The 17,676-nt window shown below is 41.6% G+C and overlaps 3 protein-coding genes across 4 annotated transcripts; 2 read left to right on the top strand and 1 right to left on the bottom strand.

Annotated features, from left to right (window-relative positions):
- Nucleotides 1-3,814: 3,814 nt before the first annotated feature.
- On the bottom strand, nucleotides 3,815-6,406 carry exoc8 (exocyst complex component 8). The gene has a single exon (XM_042705894.1). The coding sequence runs from the start codon at nucleotides 6,303-6,305 to the stop codon at nucleotides 4,251-4,253; it is 2,055 nt and encodes a 684-aa protein (XP_042561828.1). The 5' UTR covers nucleotides 6,306-6,406; the 3' UTR covers nucleotides 3,815-4,250.
- Nucleotides 6,407-6,553: 147 nt separating this feature from the next.
- Nucleotides 6,554-10,786, top strand: sprtn (SprT-like N-terminal domain). Of its 2 annotated transcripts, XM_042705896.1 has the most exons (6): nucleotides 6,554-6,638; nucleotides 7,245-7,280; nucleotides 7,428-7,527; nucleotides 7,626-7,754; nucleotides 7,951-8,245; nucleotides 8,863-10,786. In XM_042705896.1, the coding sequence occupies exons 2-6, from the start codon at nucleotides 7,273-7,275 to the stop codon at nucleotides 9,768-9,770; spliced, it is 1,440 nt and encodes a 479-aa protein (XP_042561830.1). In that variant the 5' UTR covers nucleotides 6,554-6,638; nucleotides 7,245-7,272; the 3' UTR covers nucleotides 9,771-10,786. The 2 variants fall into 2 exon arrangements, with proteins under 2 accessions (XP_042561830.1, XP_042561829.1); XM_042705895.1 differs by lacking the exon at nucleotides 6,554-6,638 and having other exon boundaries at nucleotides 6,660-7,280.
- Nucleotides 10,787-11,995: 1,209 nt separating this feature from the next.
- fam89a (family with sequence similarity 89 member A) lies at nucleotides 11,996-15,686 on the top strand. The gene is made up of 2 exons (XM_042705902.1): nucleotides 11,996-12,471; nucleotides 13,080-15,686. The coding sequence occupies exons 1-2, from the start codon at nucleotides 12,220-12,222 to the stop codon at nucleotides 13,347-13,349; spliced, it is 522 nt and encodes a 173-aa protein (XP_042561836.1). The 5' UTR covers nucleotides 11,996-12,219; the 3' UTR covers nucleotides 13,350-15,686.
- The last annotated feature ends 1,990 nt before the right edge of the window (nucleotides 15,687-17,676 follow it).

The raw sequence follows: 17,676 nt of genomic DNA, 5'->3' as shown, positions 1-17,676 counted from the left end.
CCTTCTGGGGTTTGTACGATGATGTTTCGGGCGCAAGCCGAACAAACATTATGTGAACAAGGTAAAATAATTGGTTCCTTGAAAAGAGAGCCGCAAACGGGGCATTTTAATTCTTCGTCCATCCTGGTCACAGAGCGTTCACACACAACGAAGGAACGGCAATCAATGGAAGCAGACTAGCACTATTTCATATGGACAGCTCCCCTCTCTCCACGCAAGCGCAATGGGAAGGGGGTTGTTGTCGTTGTAGTCCATGTGGGAGGCAGCCTCCAGGGTGTGATAATCCTTTACCATTCACTTTTTCAAAGAAACTACAAGTCCCGTAAGGCCTGTAATCAAACCCGACCTGAGAAGAGCACCGATAATATCTTAGGTTTGTTTATTGAATTGAGATGACTGCGTGTGATCTACCCTGACCAAACAATAAAGCTCTGCATCATTAAGGCTATTTCTTTTTGCTGGCCATTTTCCTCTATAGGCACCTTTGTAAAGTAGAAGGAATCAGGCATCATTCTCTGAATCAGTTGTTATTTGTCAATTGTAGGAAATTCTATTTTCGATACTCACACGCATGAACTCATCCCTAATCGTTGTTTGTCAGTCAATGATATGAAGGATATTTAGGTCGGGCAAGAAAGAAATATTCTGTATTCTTGTCACCATTCTATTTTCAGTCACCTTGTCCAACATTTAATTTAAGGGTGTTTCTGCAACTAGGGGTATTTTTAAGTCCCAGCTGTGACATTTTGGATTTGCATATGATGCTTGATAAATACACAATGTTATTACACATCTTGGCACAAAAAAAAGAATGACTAAAACATGCTATAACTAAACATTTATGAAGCATTTTATGGGTCCAAACTCCCCATTTGTTCATGTCCCTCAACTGTGGTCTCAATGTTTAGATACTGTACATAAAATGGCTCTGTTCAATTACAATATGACATTGTAGATGAAATAGTTTAATGAAAGGTGTTTCCCTATTAGCAAAGGGGGTAGACATACAGAATGTGGCCAGATTTTAAGAGGAGCTGTCAGAAGTCATCTGTGATGACACACAGATGAGGCGATATCAGACGTTGAGAGATCCCTGGTTGATGATCTGAGGACGGTTAAAGGCACCATTTAGAACCACTGGGCATGTCATAATGCATGCAGAACCATTACATCGTATGAATATTTTGAATTTTGATTAATGTGAACAAATACTTTCAGTACACATTCGAGTTGAGAGTTGTGCAGACTGTTTTGCAAAGTTATCAACATACTTTATTTTTCAGATCCACACCTCAGTCTCTGGGCAAATCATGTGGAGAATGCTGAGCTGCTCCTGAAGAACCCCAGATCCATGCACCTGCTTCAGCCCAGTGTGGCCCCTGTGCTCCTGAAGAAACCCAGATCCATGCACCTGCTTCAGCCCACAGTGTGTCCCCTGTGCTCCTGCAGCAGAGCCTTCCACAGGAGCCCTCCATCAGCATCCTCCAACATTCAGGAAACTAAGGCAAACAACCATTTTGTAACATCAACGAGGAGCTGACTAGTAAATGGTGTGTCGTTATGTACAACAATGACCCTTATCCATCATTCAAGATGTTGATATAGAGAGATGCACAGGATTGGAGTCGATCGGTTTCATGGTCAATGTGAGATCATGTGATGTAGTACACACATGAGAGTGTGGTTGGACTTGTGCCGGAACTGAAAGCAGTGACGTCAAGGCACATGATGCCTACTGACTCAGTGTAGGATGACCTGTACATGGACTAGAAGCCTCAAAGATGCGATGAGTTTACTCCTCAAGCTGAAATGAGTAATTGGACTTGGAACACAAATGTAATGTGGTAGTGAGGTGTTGTTAGTGTTATTGGTTTGTGTTGGAGTAGTAGTATTTATGTTCCTGCCACATCACCTTTAGGTCGTAATATTTTTGAAACCTGACAATCAGTTTGACCCAATCTTTACTGCAATACTTCTACTATCTTTAACACATGTAATGCTGATTTTGTCTGTTACTGTTTTGTTGTTAAGGTTACATTATTAACATTTACCTTTACCTTACTGACACAAGCTATCATTACCACAGCAATGCTTTATTTTAATTCTGTTTTTTTATTTGCAAGAATTATTTTAACACTTAAACAGCAATGACACATTAGTATTGCAATATCTGTCATAAAAAAGCAATGTATTTTACCTTGTGTGTTGTGAAGACAATGGAGGTTAGTAGAGAAAACCATGAAATCCACTAATCTTTATCATTCTTCTGTATCAGTATTTACAATGATGCACAAAGCAGGTAGAAAAATGCATTTAAATGTATACTAATTTTATAGAAATTGAAAAAGGGAAATGTATTTAATGAATCTATTTATGTTGCATAACGACATTATGGAGGAACAAATGATGAAAACCATAATGTTCCAGATTACATTTTTAACGACTATATGCAGTGTTTTGTACCTGTTTATGTCTTACACATTGTGATGGTTAAAATTAAAATGTATAGAGGGTGATATTTTATTTGGGAGAGTCAAAAGTGACCGTAGTTGCAGAAACACCCTTAAATCGCTTTAGACGCGGATGTTTGTTCAAACCTTTGTCTAGTGGACTCGGATAGGCTGATTCAAATCATTGGTTTGTCTCGCTTCAGACACTCTCATATCCACTTGGGAGATTAATTTAATGCAGGGAGAAAATGGATTCTATTCATAATCCAAAAGCAGGTAAGGAGGTGAGAAAAATAGAGTATTAACAACATAATATTAACATTGTATTCATTAAATTAACTGTCAATAATTTATAATAATCAAAATGTCACCAACTATATAAACTATACTTACATCAAATGTTAGTTTGGCATCCCCATCCATATTCCCCCGGGTCGTGCCGTTTCACCTAGGCTTCTAAATTGGACCTCCCTGAAGCCCCTCAAGCCTCCTAAACCGAAATTGATGTTACGAAAACTCAGTTGTTGTCAGACTATGTTTGTCATACTTAATAGGCAGATCTGCAGGTTCAGGTACAGGTAATCACGAATTATAAGGTAACTCATTCATTATTAGCCCACAGTTTTTATAAACTGTCAAAAAATATGCTCTGAAAGCTAAAACACACCCCGAAGCGAGAGTCTGTCTTACACTGAGAACCTTCTAGGCTAAAAGCCTCTGGAGACGGAGTAGGCATAGAATAATGGCACGTCTGGGTCAACTGCTACTGTTGATCCAATAATGTACAAACAAAAGAAAGGACCGGCCCAAGGAGGGGCCTTTGTGAATATTTGATCAAGGATATGAATCTCGGTGGAACCCAAAAACTGCATCACGGTGATGGAAGAGCAAAGGAAGCATGGAAGAAAAGGAATAATTCATTTAATATCCCACTGTGAGGCATTGTAAACAACAAAAGGGTTTGTCTGTATTATCAAGGCTCATTTTTGTTCTAAAATAATTCAAGCGATTAAATCTTTTAAACATTACATGAGCTCTAAGGGATCTAAAAAAATATCGACCACTTTCACAACATACATTTATAATTACATGTGAGTCACACGAACTACAGCAATCTTCATGCAATTAGACCTGTTTTGTTTTATGGGGATTTGGATTTGACTGTTTGACAACACCACCATTTCTTTAAGAAGATTATGGTCAAATGTTATGATTTTCAAATCCCTCTCCCCTTGATCTTTTAGTCATGACAGTTGTTCCTTGGAAAGAGGGGTTTACTCTGTAAAGCATTCTTTATCCATTTCAGGCATTCTGCCTTATCTGACTGAACTTCACATGACTAAAGATGATTAAAAACACACCCATTAGAAAGCATTACGATTTTTTAATATCCCTGAAATGCTAAGGATTTTTACATGATAAACTGGCAGATGTAGATAATAGGTTCAGCGTTCTACAAACAAGCAGATTGGCATTAAAGAACACAGAACACTGTGCACTACAAACAGTATCTGTAATATTCTTTAGAAATAGTGTTTTAATTATTATTATTAAGCATGTCATGATATTTATCCACATTTTTATTATTTTAACACTGCAACAATTGAAATGAATAACTAAAATGCATATGGCATAAAAAAAAAGATGCTGCTCCTGGTCTGCAATATTCGTTCAATAAGTGTTCTACTGCTGGGTAAAGAACATATGTGTGAGCAGGACGAAGGCGCTTTGAAGGTAGGGAGCGGAAACATAGCCATAGCAAGAAGGACATTGAAATCAGTTTTTCTGTCCAGCCCTGCGCTACACTACAGACATGGTGCTGTCTGGGTTGACGCGCATGGGCCGCAGGTTCTTCTTCAGGTCATGGAGCTGCTTGGCTGGCTTCCCCACCCCTTCTTCAAATCTCTTCTCCACCACGGGCAGGACGATCTCGTGGAGAAAGATGGCATTCTGCATGATGAAAGCCTTCTTCTCAGCATCCTGCTCACAGCGCAGGCTGTAGTCCACATGCTGTGTGGCCTCCAGTATCACCTCCCTCAGGCTCTCCAGGAACACCATGTGCAGCTCAGGGAAGTAGAGCTTCAGGCCTTCCTCCAGGAAACCCATCATCTGTTTGGTGAAGGCCACCACCGTGTAGCTGAGGTTCACCCAGCAATCGTCTCCAGTGTATTGCTCGAAACTGCCGATGCCACAGCCGCGCATCTCCTCCTTCAGCTTGGTCAGTGCCTCAGGGGTCATGAGGTTCATCTTTCGCCACATCTCCTCCGAGTTGCGGTGCTTGGTAGCCTCGATAATGATGTCCTTGTAACTAATGAGGGCCGCTTTGATGTCCTTCACGAGCAAAGATTGGAGAATGAAGGTGAGGTCCAGGCCTATCTCGCTGAGCTGTGTGCAGTGTTCTTTGGCTACTTTAACACATTCAGATGCCGTGGAGAGGCTCTCCTTGCTATCAAACACCTGCCCGCTGAAAGCATCCACAAACATCTTCATGGCGGAGCGTGACCAGACCACAAAGGCTGAGTAGCATCCAGTATTGCCCTTGAAGTCCATCTCAAACTCCTTTGCGGTCTCCAACAAACTGGTGAAGAAGATGTTACAGAGCTTGTGTATGTAAAGCAGTGTGGCCCCTTCAATGCGCAGCTGTCTGATAGCTGTTTGCACAGCTGCAGCCCGGTTCTTGAGAAACAGCTCACAGGCCTTTGTCGACTGACCCAGCCGAATCAGCTGTGACACGGCCCTCCGTGTCGCTTTTGGTCCACCTCTCAACGAGCGGTCAGGCGAAAGCTCAAATACGAGCACATCGATGAGCTGTCGCACTCGCTCTTCCACCTTCCCCCTCAACTCCTTCACGCGAGGAGTAACAGACTGGTCCTTCAGATACTCATTGAGCTTGTCCAGAAGATCCACAGCTCCTTCAAAGTCCCGCTGAGCTATACATACATCAAGATCCTCCGGAAGTTCCTGAATCCACTCTGGGCTCAGATCCACTGCTTCCTCAGAATCCAGAGGCTCTTCTACGTCAAAGGGATTGGTGGACACCTCTGGCCTCACAGGGGAGTTAGGCACCTCCTCTTCTTTCTTGTGTCGATCTTTGACCACATTTTTCTTCTTAGTTTCCTCAAGAATTTCGAGCCATTCTTTTTTTATTTTACTGTTCTCTGCTTGAAAAATTCGACTGTCTGGGAACATCAAGATTTTGAACATGTCTTTCATTGGGGGGTTATCTTTGACATTCACTACGGCAAAGCTCTCCAGATCATACAGCGCGTTGTACTTGTATTTCACTGCACCGCGCCGGTTGGCTAACCATGTAGCAATAAGCAGACAGTCGTTCATGAGGAAGGCGTGCACTCTCTGTATCTGAGACATATTATCGACATCATATTCAATCAAGTCGCCATTATACACCAAATACCTTCCAGGAGTCTCCATTATATTCTTACATCCCTCCACTTTCTCAAGTAGTGTTGTAAGGGTTCTCTGTTTTACCTCTTCTGTTTCTTTAGGGAATGCTGTCAACATTTCCTTAGCGGTTTCGTCTTTATCCGTTGACAGAAGTGTCTGAGTTATGCTCTCCATAATGCTCTTCTGCTCAGTAAGAATGTGACTTAATTGGTACATCTCACTCTCCAGGTACGAAATTTCCTTAGCCGTTTCGATAAACTGTCTATAGTTTTTATAAACATTTTTCTTCAAATTTTGTGCTGTCTCGTCCGCCAAATTCTGGATTTTTTGCCGATGCTCTTGCAGGTCTCTGTCGCCATCAGACTGCTGAGAAAGCTGCTTCACATAATTTTGCGATTCAAAATTAGGCGACTCTAACTGCTTACGCAGTCTGTTTTGCGTATCTGACATTTTTGAGACTGAAACAACTTCAGCTATACGGAAAATCTCTATCCTCTCTATTTAGTTAGGATGTCACAGCTGACAAGGAAGTCCGACAACAGGAAGTGCACTATCCCGTTTTCATCACGGGACCGGATATTTCAATGACCAACATAATCCACTGGAAAATATAAAAACATTTGTGGAACTTGAGTCCCGAATAATTAAATAAAAACTATTTTCGTATGAGACTTAAAAACAACTGAATTTAACAGTGTATAATTGTATAATGTTGTGGCGAGTTAAAAGTAATATCTGTGCGCTAGATTTCCGGGGACGTTGCTGATTGGACAACATTTTGACGTGAGTACAACAACATATCCCAGGGTTCTTTTTATCCTGCCACTGCACCTTTTTGAAATGGCCGAGTGGGTTCATTTGATAAAGCTTGATAGCCTGAGCGACAATATAATTAACCAGTAAACAGCTCGTCGTTCTTAAGACAGGCTTTATTTCAGGCATGTTCTCTTGAATTTCCAAACAACTAAAAGGCTTGGGCTGTGGCAACCTAGTTGCTGGTTAGAGAGAGAGTTAAGCGAGCTGTCGATAGCTAAGGTACTCTGATGTTAGCGAGCTAGCTAACGTTAAATGAGCTAGCTCTTTTGTAACTGGAAAAATCATCCCGTCACCAGCTGGAATTATTTTCATCTTGAAAATGGCAGACAAGGATTTTCTACTTGCCCTTCAGTTACAAGAGCAATTCGATTTCGAAGCGTCAACATCAACTGATGATTATTTCCAGCTATGTGAACCTTCCAGCGATGTAATTCCTTACTCGCGTCCAAAAACTGTGTCGCCCGAAAGACCCATGTCAATTGTAGACGAGTCGTGGGAAACGATTGACCCAAGCCCTGACGTGCGATCTATGTTCCTTGAATTTAATGACATGTTTTTTTTGGGAAAGCTCAGTGGAGTGGAAGTCAAATGGAGCACTCGAATGACACTGTAAGTATGAGGGAGCAAGTTGGCTAATATTGGAAATGATGTCATTCTCCTGACATGTGTATATCCTTGACTTTGTTGATATCAGAGCTTGCCTGTTCTTGTTATAATATCTGAATGTATATTTGTAATCATTATTTGCCGGAATAGATGTGCTGGTGTGTGTTCCTACGAAGGACGGGGTGGTCTGTGCTCCATTCGTCTCAGTGAACCACTTCTGAAACTCCGGCCACGTCGAGACCTAGTTCAGGTGAGTGGAAGAGGAGATAGGCTTGACTTCTTGTCTCCGAGTTACCTTTTAAAAATGCACATTTGTTCAATATTTGTTCTATATTACCCCTCCCCCAGACACTTTTACATGAGATGATCCATGCTTTGCTCTTTGTGACCCAAAACAACCGGGACCGTGATGGACATGGGCCAGAGTTCTGCAAGCACATGGATAGAATCAACCAAGCCACTGGGACAAAAATCACAGTAAGCACTGCATTGTTTCACTCTTAGCCATCATTGGTCGAAAGTGCAAAGTAGTCAAAAGACTAGAACTACTATTATCTCGATTTGACTTCATCAGCACATCAAATTACCTGTCCTCGGTTATTGGTTTGAGACTAGTAAACCTCAATTTCACTTTCTGTTCATCAGCCTAAAAACTGTATTTGTCTAATCTTAGGTTTACCATAGCTTCCATGAAGAAGTTGATGTGTACCGTCAACACTGGTGGCGCTGTAATGGCCCTTGTCAGAACCGAAAGCCCTACTTAGGCTACGTAAAGAGAGCAATGAACCGCGCTCCCTCCCCCAGGGACCCCTGGTGGAACGACCACCAGCGCACCTGTGGGGGCACCTACATGAAGATCAAAGAACCAGAGGGCTATGGGAAGAAGGGCAAAAATGATAACAAGGATAAGGACAACAAGCTTCAGAAGAAGCCCACTGGTGGAACCAAGCTGCCTAACAGTACTTTTGGTACGTTGACATTTATTCATTTAGCAGATGTTTTTATCTAAAGTGACTTGTATTACAGTGGAGATGTGCATTTTCATTAGTATGTGCGCTCCCTGTGTTTTCCACCATGACTTTTAGTGGACTTTTTGATGGATAAAAGGTTTTTGAAGACGTGACCGTCATACTGTAATGGGCACTCTGATAGCAGTTACATTTTCAACACGTGTCTGTGTTTTAACTTTAGCAAATTCCAAATTGACTGGTAGCCCTTCTTGCCGATGATTTTATATTTATACCACACACTGAATGAATAGGGTGAATTCCTTTAGCACCTATCTTTTAGCATTCCATCTGGAACTTATAACAATGTAAAATGTTTTTAGTAAAAGTATCCAGTCTGATGTTTTTAGTAAAAGTATCCAGTGATCAATATAATTGTATCATGTATCAGATAAAATAGATGTGCTTTTAGAAATGATCACATCTGATTTACTTACTTCACAGATGTAGAATAGTCATTTACCAGATTACGTATGGATAATACAATTTAAAATGTAGCGTATGGGAAGCCGTATATATCTTCAGCATGTCATGTGTGAATGTATTCATTACAAATCCATTTTTTTTTTTTTTTACAGCATCTGGATCACAAGACATCAGAAAGATCATTGCATTCAGTGGGCAAGGCTTTGTGCTTGGAGGAAGCTCACAGACATCAAGCTCTACTCAGAAACCTCCCTGGCAAAGTCCCTCAAACCCTGTTCACATTCCTCCCAAACCACAGGTGTCGCCTCCAAGTCAGTCTCCTGAAATGAAAGAAATCAGCTATGGGCAAAGTCAGATTAGTTTTAAAAAGCCGAGCACCAGCACTGTGACCAGTGCAGTTAAGAAATCAATAGCCAATCATAAAGCCTTTGTCAACATTAATGGCTCACCAATTGCCAAAACCAATGTCAAACAGTCAAACAAGAAACTGACAGATCGTTTCAAGACTCAACTTGTATTTCAAGACATCTTTGGTGATGTGCCATCACCTAAAAAGACTGTTAATGTTTCAGAAGCATCTTCTAAAACCAGCACACCATTCAGTAATAATGCTAACATGCATGGTAAACCCAGCAGTTTGGTCTCAAAGGTTGCAACACGGCCAGTGTCAGATGGAAGACCCTCAACGTCAAGGCTTTTTGATAGACCTCAAACTAGTAATGCAGGAGGGTCCAAACTGGGCTCTGTGGATCCAAATAAGCCACGGCTTCTCAAAAGTCCCCAGAAGTCAGCTAACACAACTCCAGGCTCCAGGAAAAGACCACTGGATGATGATACTTCTTCACCCATCTACAAATTCTTTAAGCCGTCTTCTTCTCCGCACAAGAAAAGTGAACCACAGAGCCAGGTTGGCTCACTAGCTCCACCTGTAAGGCAAGCTGCAGTACAGCAGAGTACTCCTGTTAGCATGGACCGGATCATGGTCAACTGCCCTGTGTGCCACACCAAAATGCCTGAAGTAGAAGTCAATAACCATCTAGACTCTTGTCTCTCAGGTTGACACATGAGAACCTGATAAGTTCACTTGTTAAGCAAAAGACTTATTTTCTAAGGTTCCATTTGGGTGCCTTCCTAATACCATCCCCAAATCAAAGCTCTGCATTAGAAAACAGTGGTGATGGAAGAGTGTGAATCTGAACAACATGGCAGTCGCCCTGTACCACAGCCTGTTACATTGAATGCCTTATCATGACAGAACAAAGCAAAAAGGAAAGCAATAATGAGCCTTATTGCAGGCCTGGGGATAGCTACCCAAATGATCATGTTGTATCAGTCATATTTCAAAAAGCTTTCCAGAAGCTTTTCAATAGTGGACATACAGCTTCATGTTAAAGCAGTTGATTGATGTTCAGCCGTACTGCCATCAGTTGTCTCTAGCACAACCCCACAGCTCTCAGGATCTTGTACTTGTGCTGCACTTTACGTCGTATCTCTCTGATTTTAGAGAGGTGAAGGCTAATTTTAGAAACGACTTGGCATTCAAAAGATGTTCCATGTGTCATTAAGGATGTATTGGCTTTCTGTGGTGCAGACCTGATTCAGTGGGCCTGACAACCACTCGTTTTCAGTCTCTGCAGTGTCAGGTTTTGCCGTGGAAGAGCAAGTCATTCCTGCTGACTGGGCAGTATTATATTTCACACTTGCACACTTTTCGTTTCAACCGGCTTTCAGGAGTCATCTAGCACATGGCAAGGTCAGGCTGTAGGATACTTAAATGCCATCCTCAGTAGTGGCACTGTGCGGCACCAAACCAGTACACCATTTTCAGAATATTGTTGCAGAGGTGCATGGCGTAAAGAGGCATCTCTGGCAATAACGTTCTACCTCATGGAACATTTTATTTTAAGGATAAATATATCTGTGATAAATTATGTTTTCTTTACCTGTTTTTAATTAAATGTTAAGCAGTAGCATAAATGTTTTAGAGTTATGTATTTAAACCTGTTTCTGTTCTGTTTGTGTTGTTTTATACATTCTTAAAGTGTCTAAATAAATCTTTTACTAATGTACACTCAATATTGTGTCATATGTCTTGAAAAATCAGTTATACTACTGTGTCTGTTACAATGTTCTGTATCATTTCCTTTTGAAGATGTTGGTTAAATTGACTGGAAGCAATAACATCTTCCTTGAACGCAGCCCCTTTAATGCTTTTGCATGCTCTGATGGCTTTGAATAGATCCCTGTGTCCTTTTTGAGACTGCTAAGAACGCTATTCAGAGTCACATGCACTGGCCAAATGTTTGATAAAGTCACAGTAAATTTGATTTTACTAACCAGCAGATGGTCGTGCAAGTGTTGCCATTCTTTGTTTCAACCTTCATAGAGCTTTAACAAAAGAAATGCACCATTTTAGGTGGATGAGGGCAGTAGCACATGCCGCCTACTAAACCAAAGGTTCAGTATGTCTGTCTGTCTATATGGTCACATATTATCTGTATTTATTGCTAACTTGGCAAAGTGAAGACTATGTCGCCCCCTTCACATCTTTATTAGAGGGCATAGGCCAAGGTCGTGCATGATTGAAAATAGGCTACCCAGCTTTTAATTCAACAGTTGTTGCTACACTTCTTCATGGTGTCACGTTCCTTTCTTTGGTCCACACATGACACTCCAAAGAGCATTGTTTCTTTGTTTGGAAGGGGTTTGTTGTCAGACAAGCAAAGGTCGAGGGGGCTGGACAGCTCACCATCTGTCCTCTAACACCGGGGACTAGCCTACATTTGTGTCACAAGAAGTGTGAGGGTAGACAGACAGACCTATGTACACACACATGTGGAATAGAGTATTCCATATATGATATAGTCTATGTATGTCTGAAGTTTAAGCCTTCAGTGCAGATTATTACAGGTATCACCCCCACCCTAGATTACCGATTTGGATTGCGCCTACTCAAATTATAGCAAAAAGAAGAGTATTTTGGATTTAAAGGCCTTTCAGCAAAGTAGCCTACATCTGTCAAAATACTGCGGGATCTTGCGCATATTTGCTTATAGTCTATAGGCTATACTTGAGGAACACCAAAAAGGTATGTTGCACAATATATTCGGTAGACCTCCATCCATGATATTTCACTGGCATAGCTCCCATTCTTTACATTTTCATTCAGTCACGCTTGCGTGTAAAAAGGGCAGTTTCTCTTCGATGGAGTTCAATTCAATTTTGAGCACTGTTTATAATGCTGGTCATGAATATTCAACCACTCTCTCCTGTTCCGTCACCCAGGGTGACGCCCAGTCAGCCTTGAACAGAAGAGACAGGAAGTGCGAGTAGACGCTAGGAGGGCAGAGTTGTTGTGGAGCGTGTTGGGAAGCGCCCTGCTGTTGCTCGGTATTTTTGTTAGGGCGTCGCGTAGGTCGTGGATAAATGCAGTGATTCATCGCAGAGTTAAAGTTATTTTCCCAAACCTCCGTTAAGTACGATTGTTGTGGGTGTATCGATAGTGTAAGATGAATGGTAAATCATCGAACAACACGGCAGGCGGAACGCTGGCCTGCATCGAGGGACTACCCCCACTGCCCAAGAGCTTAAGCGGCTTGCTGAATTCAAGCGGCGGCTCCTGGAGAGAGATGGAGAGGATGTACGCAAAGAAGACCATGATCCAAGACGACCTAAGCCGTGGCCGCAGTAATGCAGACAATTTACTGGCAAATAAACCTGCCAACCTTGATGCTGCCCTGGCTCTTCTCAGAAAGGAAATGGTAAGTTCGATGTATATTTGTGAGAGCCTATTCATCAGTAGGCTACACCGAGTAGGTTATAACCTAAATTCGCGTAGCGTACGCGTATTGTGAAACGGTGAAATGAAAGCAACAGCTGCTCCGACCACCACGAGATTTACATGTAATCACCTACGATTATTTCTATGTGTTAACTACATCAGCAATGATGAGAGAATTGCCGTTAACTTTGGCTGGGTGATAGCACTGAGACAAATCGGAGATTTGCAGATCCATGTTTCCACGATGATCCATGGTCGACTAAACCTGTGTAATGAGATGGTGAAAGCTAGACTATCCTTCTACCATTTTCTCATAAACGGTTAAAATCATAGACTAGCCTCTACGTAGTAGAACATAAGGGCATATCCATAAACTAAACCTTTTCTGCATGTCATGCGTATTATTAACTGCATGTTTCAAGGCTTGTGATACAAGAGGCACCTCCCGGTGTTCAGTGTTTGAGGTTCCCCAAGTCTTTGATCTCAGGTTCAGCTTGCTCTGCTGTTTTTGCCATTTTGCCCTTGAAGTGCAGCTTCAAACTCCCATGAGGGAAAGCAAAAGTTTTCTCACACCGGCTGTTATTCCAGGTGGGGTTGCGGCAGCAGGATATGTCTCTGCTGTGTCAGCTCTGGTCACTCCATGAGTCAATCCAGGACTACAAGGGCAGTTGTCAGGACCTCACGGCCGGTTCCAGTGCTGATGGACCCTATGAAAATGGCTACTTTGACGAGGATGACGAATATTTCCAGGATTCAAGTATAACTCCTACTGAGCAGCCAGATGGGAAAGATACCTCTCCCCAAAATGGAGCAGCCAAGGATAAGTGGCTGCATGACTCTTTCCACATCACCATCTGAGAAAGGCCTCCAGTACAAGATCGGATTGGTGCTGGAGCTCATATCAGCCTGCTCAACTTTAGAGCTTGTTTGTTTGTTTGTTTGTTTCATTTTTGTTTTGTTTAGAAAAGAGGTGCCTGCATTTTTATTATGCCAACCTCCTTTTCTGCAGACTTTTCTATAAAGGTATAAACAAAGTTGATTATTTATTATACAGTATAAACAATATAGTATTTTTCTTGTGATTTATTTTTTTTCTTTCTTTCTTTCTAAAGACATTTTAAAATGTATATGTTTTGGTTGTGAGGAGTGTGTCTAGCACATCTCCAGTAATCATGTTTACAGTATAATACAAACAGAATCCCTTAAAAAACACGGACGACTGTGTGTAAGCATTACTGTAGAACATCAGTTGATAGACATGGGGGGTGGTGAAGAGTCTCGGGTTTCGACACGAACCAATAATTCAAACTTGTCGAGTGGCAAGCGACAACTGTGACCTGGCGAAAACGTGAGTGCTGTTCTTGGCTGGATGTAACTGATATAGTTGGGGGGGAAATGTGAAATGACTAAATGCTGGATCGATGGCATGGGTACATGGTGAAACAAGGGTACGCACAAGTGTGCTTCTCAACTTGTCCTCCCTTGAACTGTTTTGGGAGGCATCCCTCAGTTTCAGTATACTAGCCTATCATTGCATTCCTCTGTTGAAAGCATAGCTGTATCGAATAGAACAGAGAAGTGAAATCATATGTTTCTCATATAAGTGTAGTCCCATGCAATCATATCGTTGTATTGTATCTGTTTGATTTGGGAAGGCTTAATTCAATTGACTGGTGAGCTTTTTGCAGGTATATTCGCTCTCACCACACCACAAAATGTATGGTGCTTATTCTGTCTTCCACTGACATTAGTTTTGTCAACCTACAATGCATCACAGTGACATCTCGTCAAACAGCATAATCATAAAAAGCTACCCTCTGAATGATAATTATATATAAAAGCTTACAAGTTTGTTCCCGCAAACTGTTAATGTGAAACAGATTGTATACAGCCTTTTAAAGAGTATTGTTTGAAGCAAGTTCAATTAAGGTACAATAACCAAAGAAATTGTTACATATTTTTTGCTAAGGATTACTGCTACAAACACAATGCTGTATGATGACTATAACCTCCAATGCGTTGTCTGTAAACATTTCTTCGCAAGTTAATGTTTTAGTATCTTTTCGCAAATTAGTCTTGTGCTGTGATCGACTGTACATTTTGACAGGGTGGATTTTGTATGAATATCAAAGGCCGAAATTTCTCTTGAGTGTAAAATGTAACTTGACAGAATGGTTTTGAGCACTTGGTATGTATCATGAACATGCTAATAGACACTGCTGCAGATGATCATCATCGTCTTCTCAGCCATTCTGATAATGAGTTATAACCTTTTCCAGTTCTTTCCTTACCATTTAGTGCATCTGAGCGTTAGTTGATTTCCAGCCCGTTTCCTTTCGTATGAAGTAGAGGCAGTTTTGCCATTTCTCCTCATCTGGTTTATGGTTGTAGTGGTAAATGTGGAATCATCTGAAGTTAAAAGCCCTCCAACATTGATGTTTTGACAAAGTCTCATTTTGAATGAATGGATTCCTAGAATTCTGGGGAGCCGAGGCACAATAGATGAACAGTTAATTGTTTTTCTGTTGACTAACCAGGCTTTTGTGTCCTCGGCAGCATAAATTCTTTCACTCTGTGCCTTTCTATGCCATGGACCTCTATCATGGCCACTGCTGTTGCTTGCCCCTTCAAAACTAACAGCACTTTTGTTGATTCAAGTCATCCATTCATTCAGTGAAACCACCGAATGCAGAAAACTGGAAAAAAAAATCTCAGACAAGCCTAAATGTAAGCATTCACCAGCAACAGACTTGCACTCAAACCAGCTACGTCCTGGAGTTTGGGACTTTCTTACAAACCTTGGGTTTACAATCACATTTTGTGTGGTCAGAATGCAGGTTGTGGTTGTCTGTATGCAGTCCACATCGAAGGTCAGATAAAGCAATATGAAGTGCATACCAACACTTCTGTTATCTTCTTCAATTGTAGGTCTCCAGCACTACTTCCGAGTGGAAACCCCTGATAAGAATATGGGGGGGAAAGCATTGTATTTCTAAAATGTGTGCTGTTACAGAATTATGATTTGCATAGCTTGTTATTCCCCACGCCTTTGATTCATTTGGGTTTCATTCCATTCCTCATATTTATTTCTCCTTTAAAGAATGACCATACTACTGTATGTTTTGGAAGATTGTTTTTTATGCTCTCTCATGATAAATATAATTACTGATTAAATAAATACTTTTATCAAGAGGATTCTGCCTGCATGCCCTCTGTACTTCACTGAAATAATGGACATTGTGTTGACGGTAACATATTGAAATGTACTTGTGCTTGTGTCGGCTTTAAGGTTCACACTTAACAAGGCAGCTTTTCTAAATTCAAACTCAATTAAAGATCTGGCCATTCTAACAGCATACTAACAAACATTAGAGGAAAAACTACAGGAACTAAGTATGGTATTAAAACACCAAAGCATATGGGAGCTGTTGCACAAGGCAATTTGTCTGAGGTATTTATGAACAAATCATGTGATCTGTGTTTGCCGACCCTTGATTGGCTACCTTGTTATCTTCACAATAGGGCCAGGCTGACTGTTGGCCATGTTTATTTGAAGAACTCTAACCCCAAATGTGTTATGAAACAGAGCACACATAATCAGGAGCATTTCAGCAAATAAGAGCTAGCTTTGTGCTGCTGATCCAAGTTCAGACTATGGGTGCCAGCCCTTAGCGTGTGCCAGAAACCAGCCTACACGCCAGCACTGCAAGGCCTTTAACAGCACCTGTACAAGAGATTGTGCTGGATTAACCTAATCTTCATTCAAATGGAAATCCAAGGTAAGCGTCTCAATGTGGCGGGGCAATTCATGGCACCAGCAGTGGCCAGTGTGTTTGAGTGCCAGCACTCGCCCTGCTCTCTGGGTAAAAAGGATCTGAGCACAAAGCATCTTCAGAGCAAAAATACAGCTCAAGGCCTGTGACAGCATTAGAAATGGATTATTTTGTTTTCAATGTGGTCATATAACAATCCACACCATGACACCGGGGCAACCACAAACTCTACGGGTCCCCTGACGTTAGCATAGTAATTAATGCAAAGGGATTGTTTGGCATCTTCCAGGTCATAACTGGCCTATAACAGCCATACCCCAAGACCCACAACAAGGGATATTAACCAAGTTATAAACCGCGTTTGGAACTTTTGTCGGGTGTAACAGTTTTCCCCACACATTCCATGAGGCAATTTCAAACAACACTGTGCTCTTGTCCAAGGGCTGTGCTCTGTGATGGCTGAAACAAAGAACTGGGGAAGACCTTCTCGTCTCCGCTTATCTTCTTGTCTGTTCCACCTATTGGATGGATTCCCAATTCCCATTATCCTGTCCACGGGGCTTTGCAGGAATCTGACTGGATGGAAGCTAAGCGTGGACGTTTTGTGGCCCACTGTATAATCTTTCCACGATGTTCCTAGTGTAAGGCCCTGTGGGAATGTTCCCGTAATTCTGGGTGATACATGTTCATATTACTATGTTTTCACCTTAAAGCTATGTGTTGATCCACACATACAAAAAAGAGCAATCTGCATCCCAATCAAGTTTGATAAGAAGCTTTTATTTTCCATTAATCATTCATTTGCATTCAGCAAAGTACAATGTTTTCTCTAAAGCAGTCCCTGGCTGGCCGGTACAAGTCTCCATGTCGCAAAAATGGCTTTGATGTGATTCTTGTTATGCTAATCTGATTATACAGATTTGTGTAGAGCTGCTGCTTTCGTGGTCTTGGAGGCCTTCGAGCAAGCAGTGCAACGTGCACACGCTTTTAACTTCAGTCAAATACTTGCCCTCCCCAACACCAGCCCTGACTAGGGGTAGACCTAAGGCATGCTGGGTTCGACAGGCTTATTACAGGAGGGAGGAGACCAGGCTGAATGGGTCTTTACCCCCAAGCCAGACTCATGTCCTGTCTTCGAGGCAGAGTGGCCAACTTTCCAGGCTGAGGAATGTCTTTCAAAACACAGCTCTACAATTACTCACTGAGTGCTTCTCACACACACACACACACACACACACTTGTTAGAAAGGGACCAGTATGAGTGAAAAAGCCTGCATCTCATGAGCTGTTTGTTTAGCTTGTGAATGTGGACATTTTGTGATGGAAAAACAATGTCCATTAAAATACACAGTACTGGACATTTAGTATTAATGTAAGGACACAAGGTGTGAATAAAATAAATATAAACTCCA

The sequence above is a fragment of the Clupea harengus genome, unplaced genomic scaffold, assembly GCF_900700415.2.
Source record: "Clupea harengus unplaced genomic scaffold, Ch_v2.0.2, whole genome shotgun sequence".
In the NCBI taxonomy this organism is placed as follows: Eukaryota; Metazoa; Chordata; class Actinopteri; order Clupeiformes; family Clupeidae; genus Clupea; species Clupea harengus.
This window is presented reverse-complemented; position numbering and strand designations above follow the sequence as displayed.

Coding starts and splice junctions, on each gene's coding strand:
- exoc8 (XM_042705894.1), bottom strand. CDS start 6,305: ATGTCAGATACGCAAAACAGACTGCGTAAGCAGTTAGAGTCGCCTAAT.
- sprtn (XM_042705895.1), top strand. CDS start 6,991: ATGGCAGACAAGGATTTTCTACTTGCCCTTCAGTTACAAGAGCAATTC. Junction 7,281..7,427: donor TGGAGCACTCGAATGACACT/GTAAGTATGAGG, acceptor TTGCCGGAATAG/ATGTGCTGGTGTGTGTTCCT. Junction 8,246..8,862: donor GCTGCCTAACAGTACTTTTG/GTACGTTGACAT, acceptor TTTTTTTTACAG/CATCTGGATCACAAGACATC.
- fam89a (XM_042705902.1), top strand. CDS start 12,220: ATGAATGGTAAATCATCGAACAACACGGCAGGCGGAACGCTGGCCTGC. Junction 12,472..13,079: donor CTCTTCTCAGAAAGGAAATG/GTAAGTTCGATG, acceptor CTGTTATTCCAG/GTGGGGTTGCGGCAGCAGGA.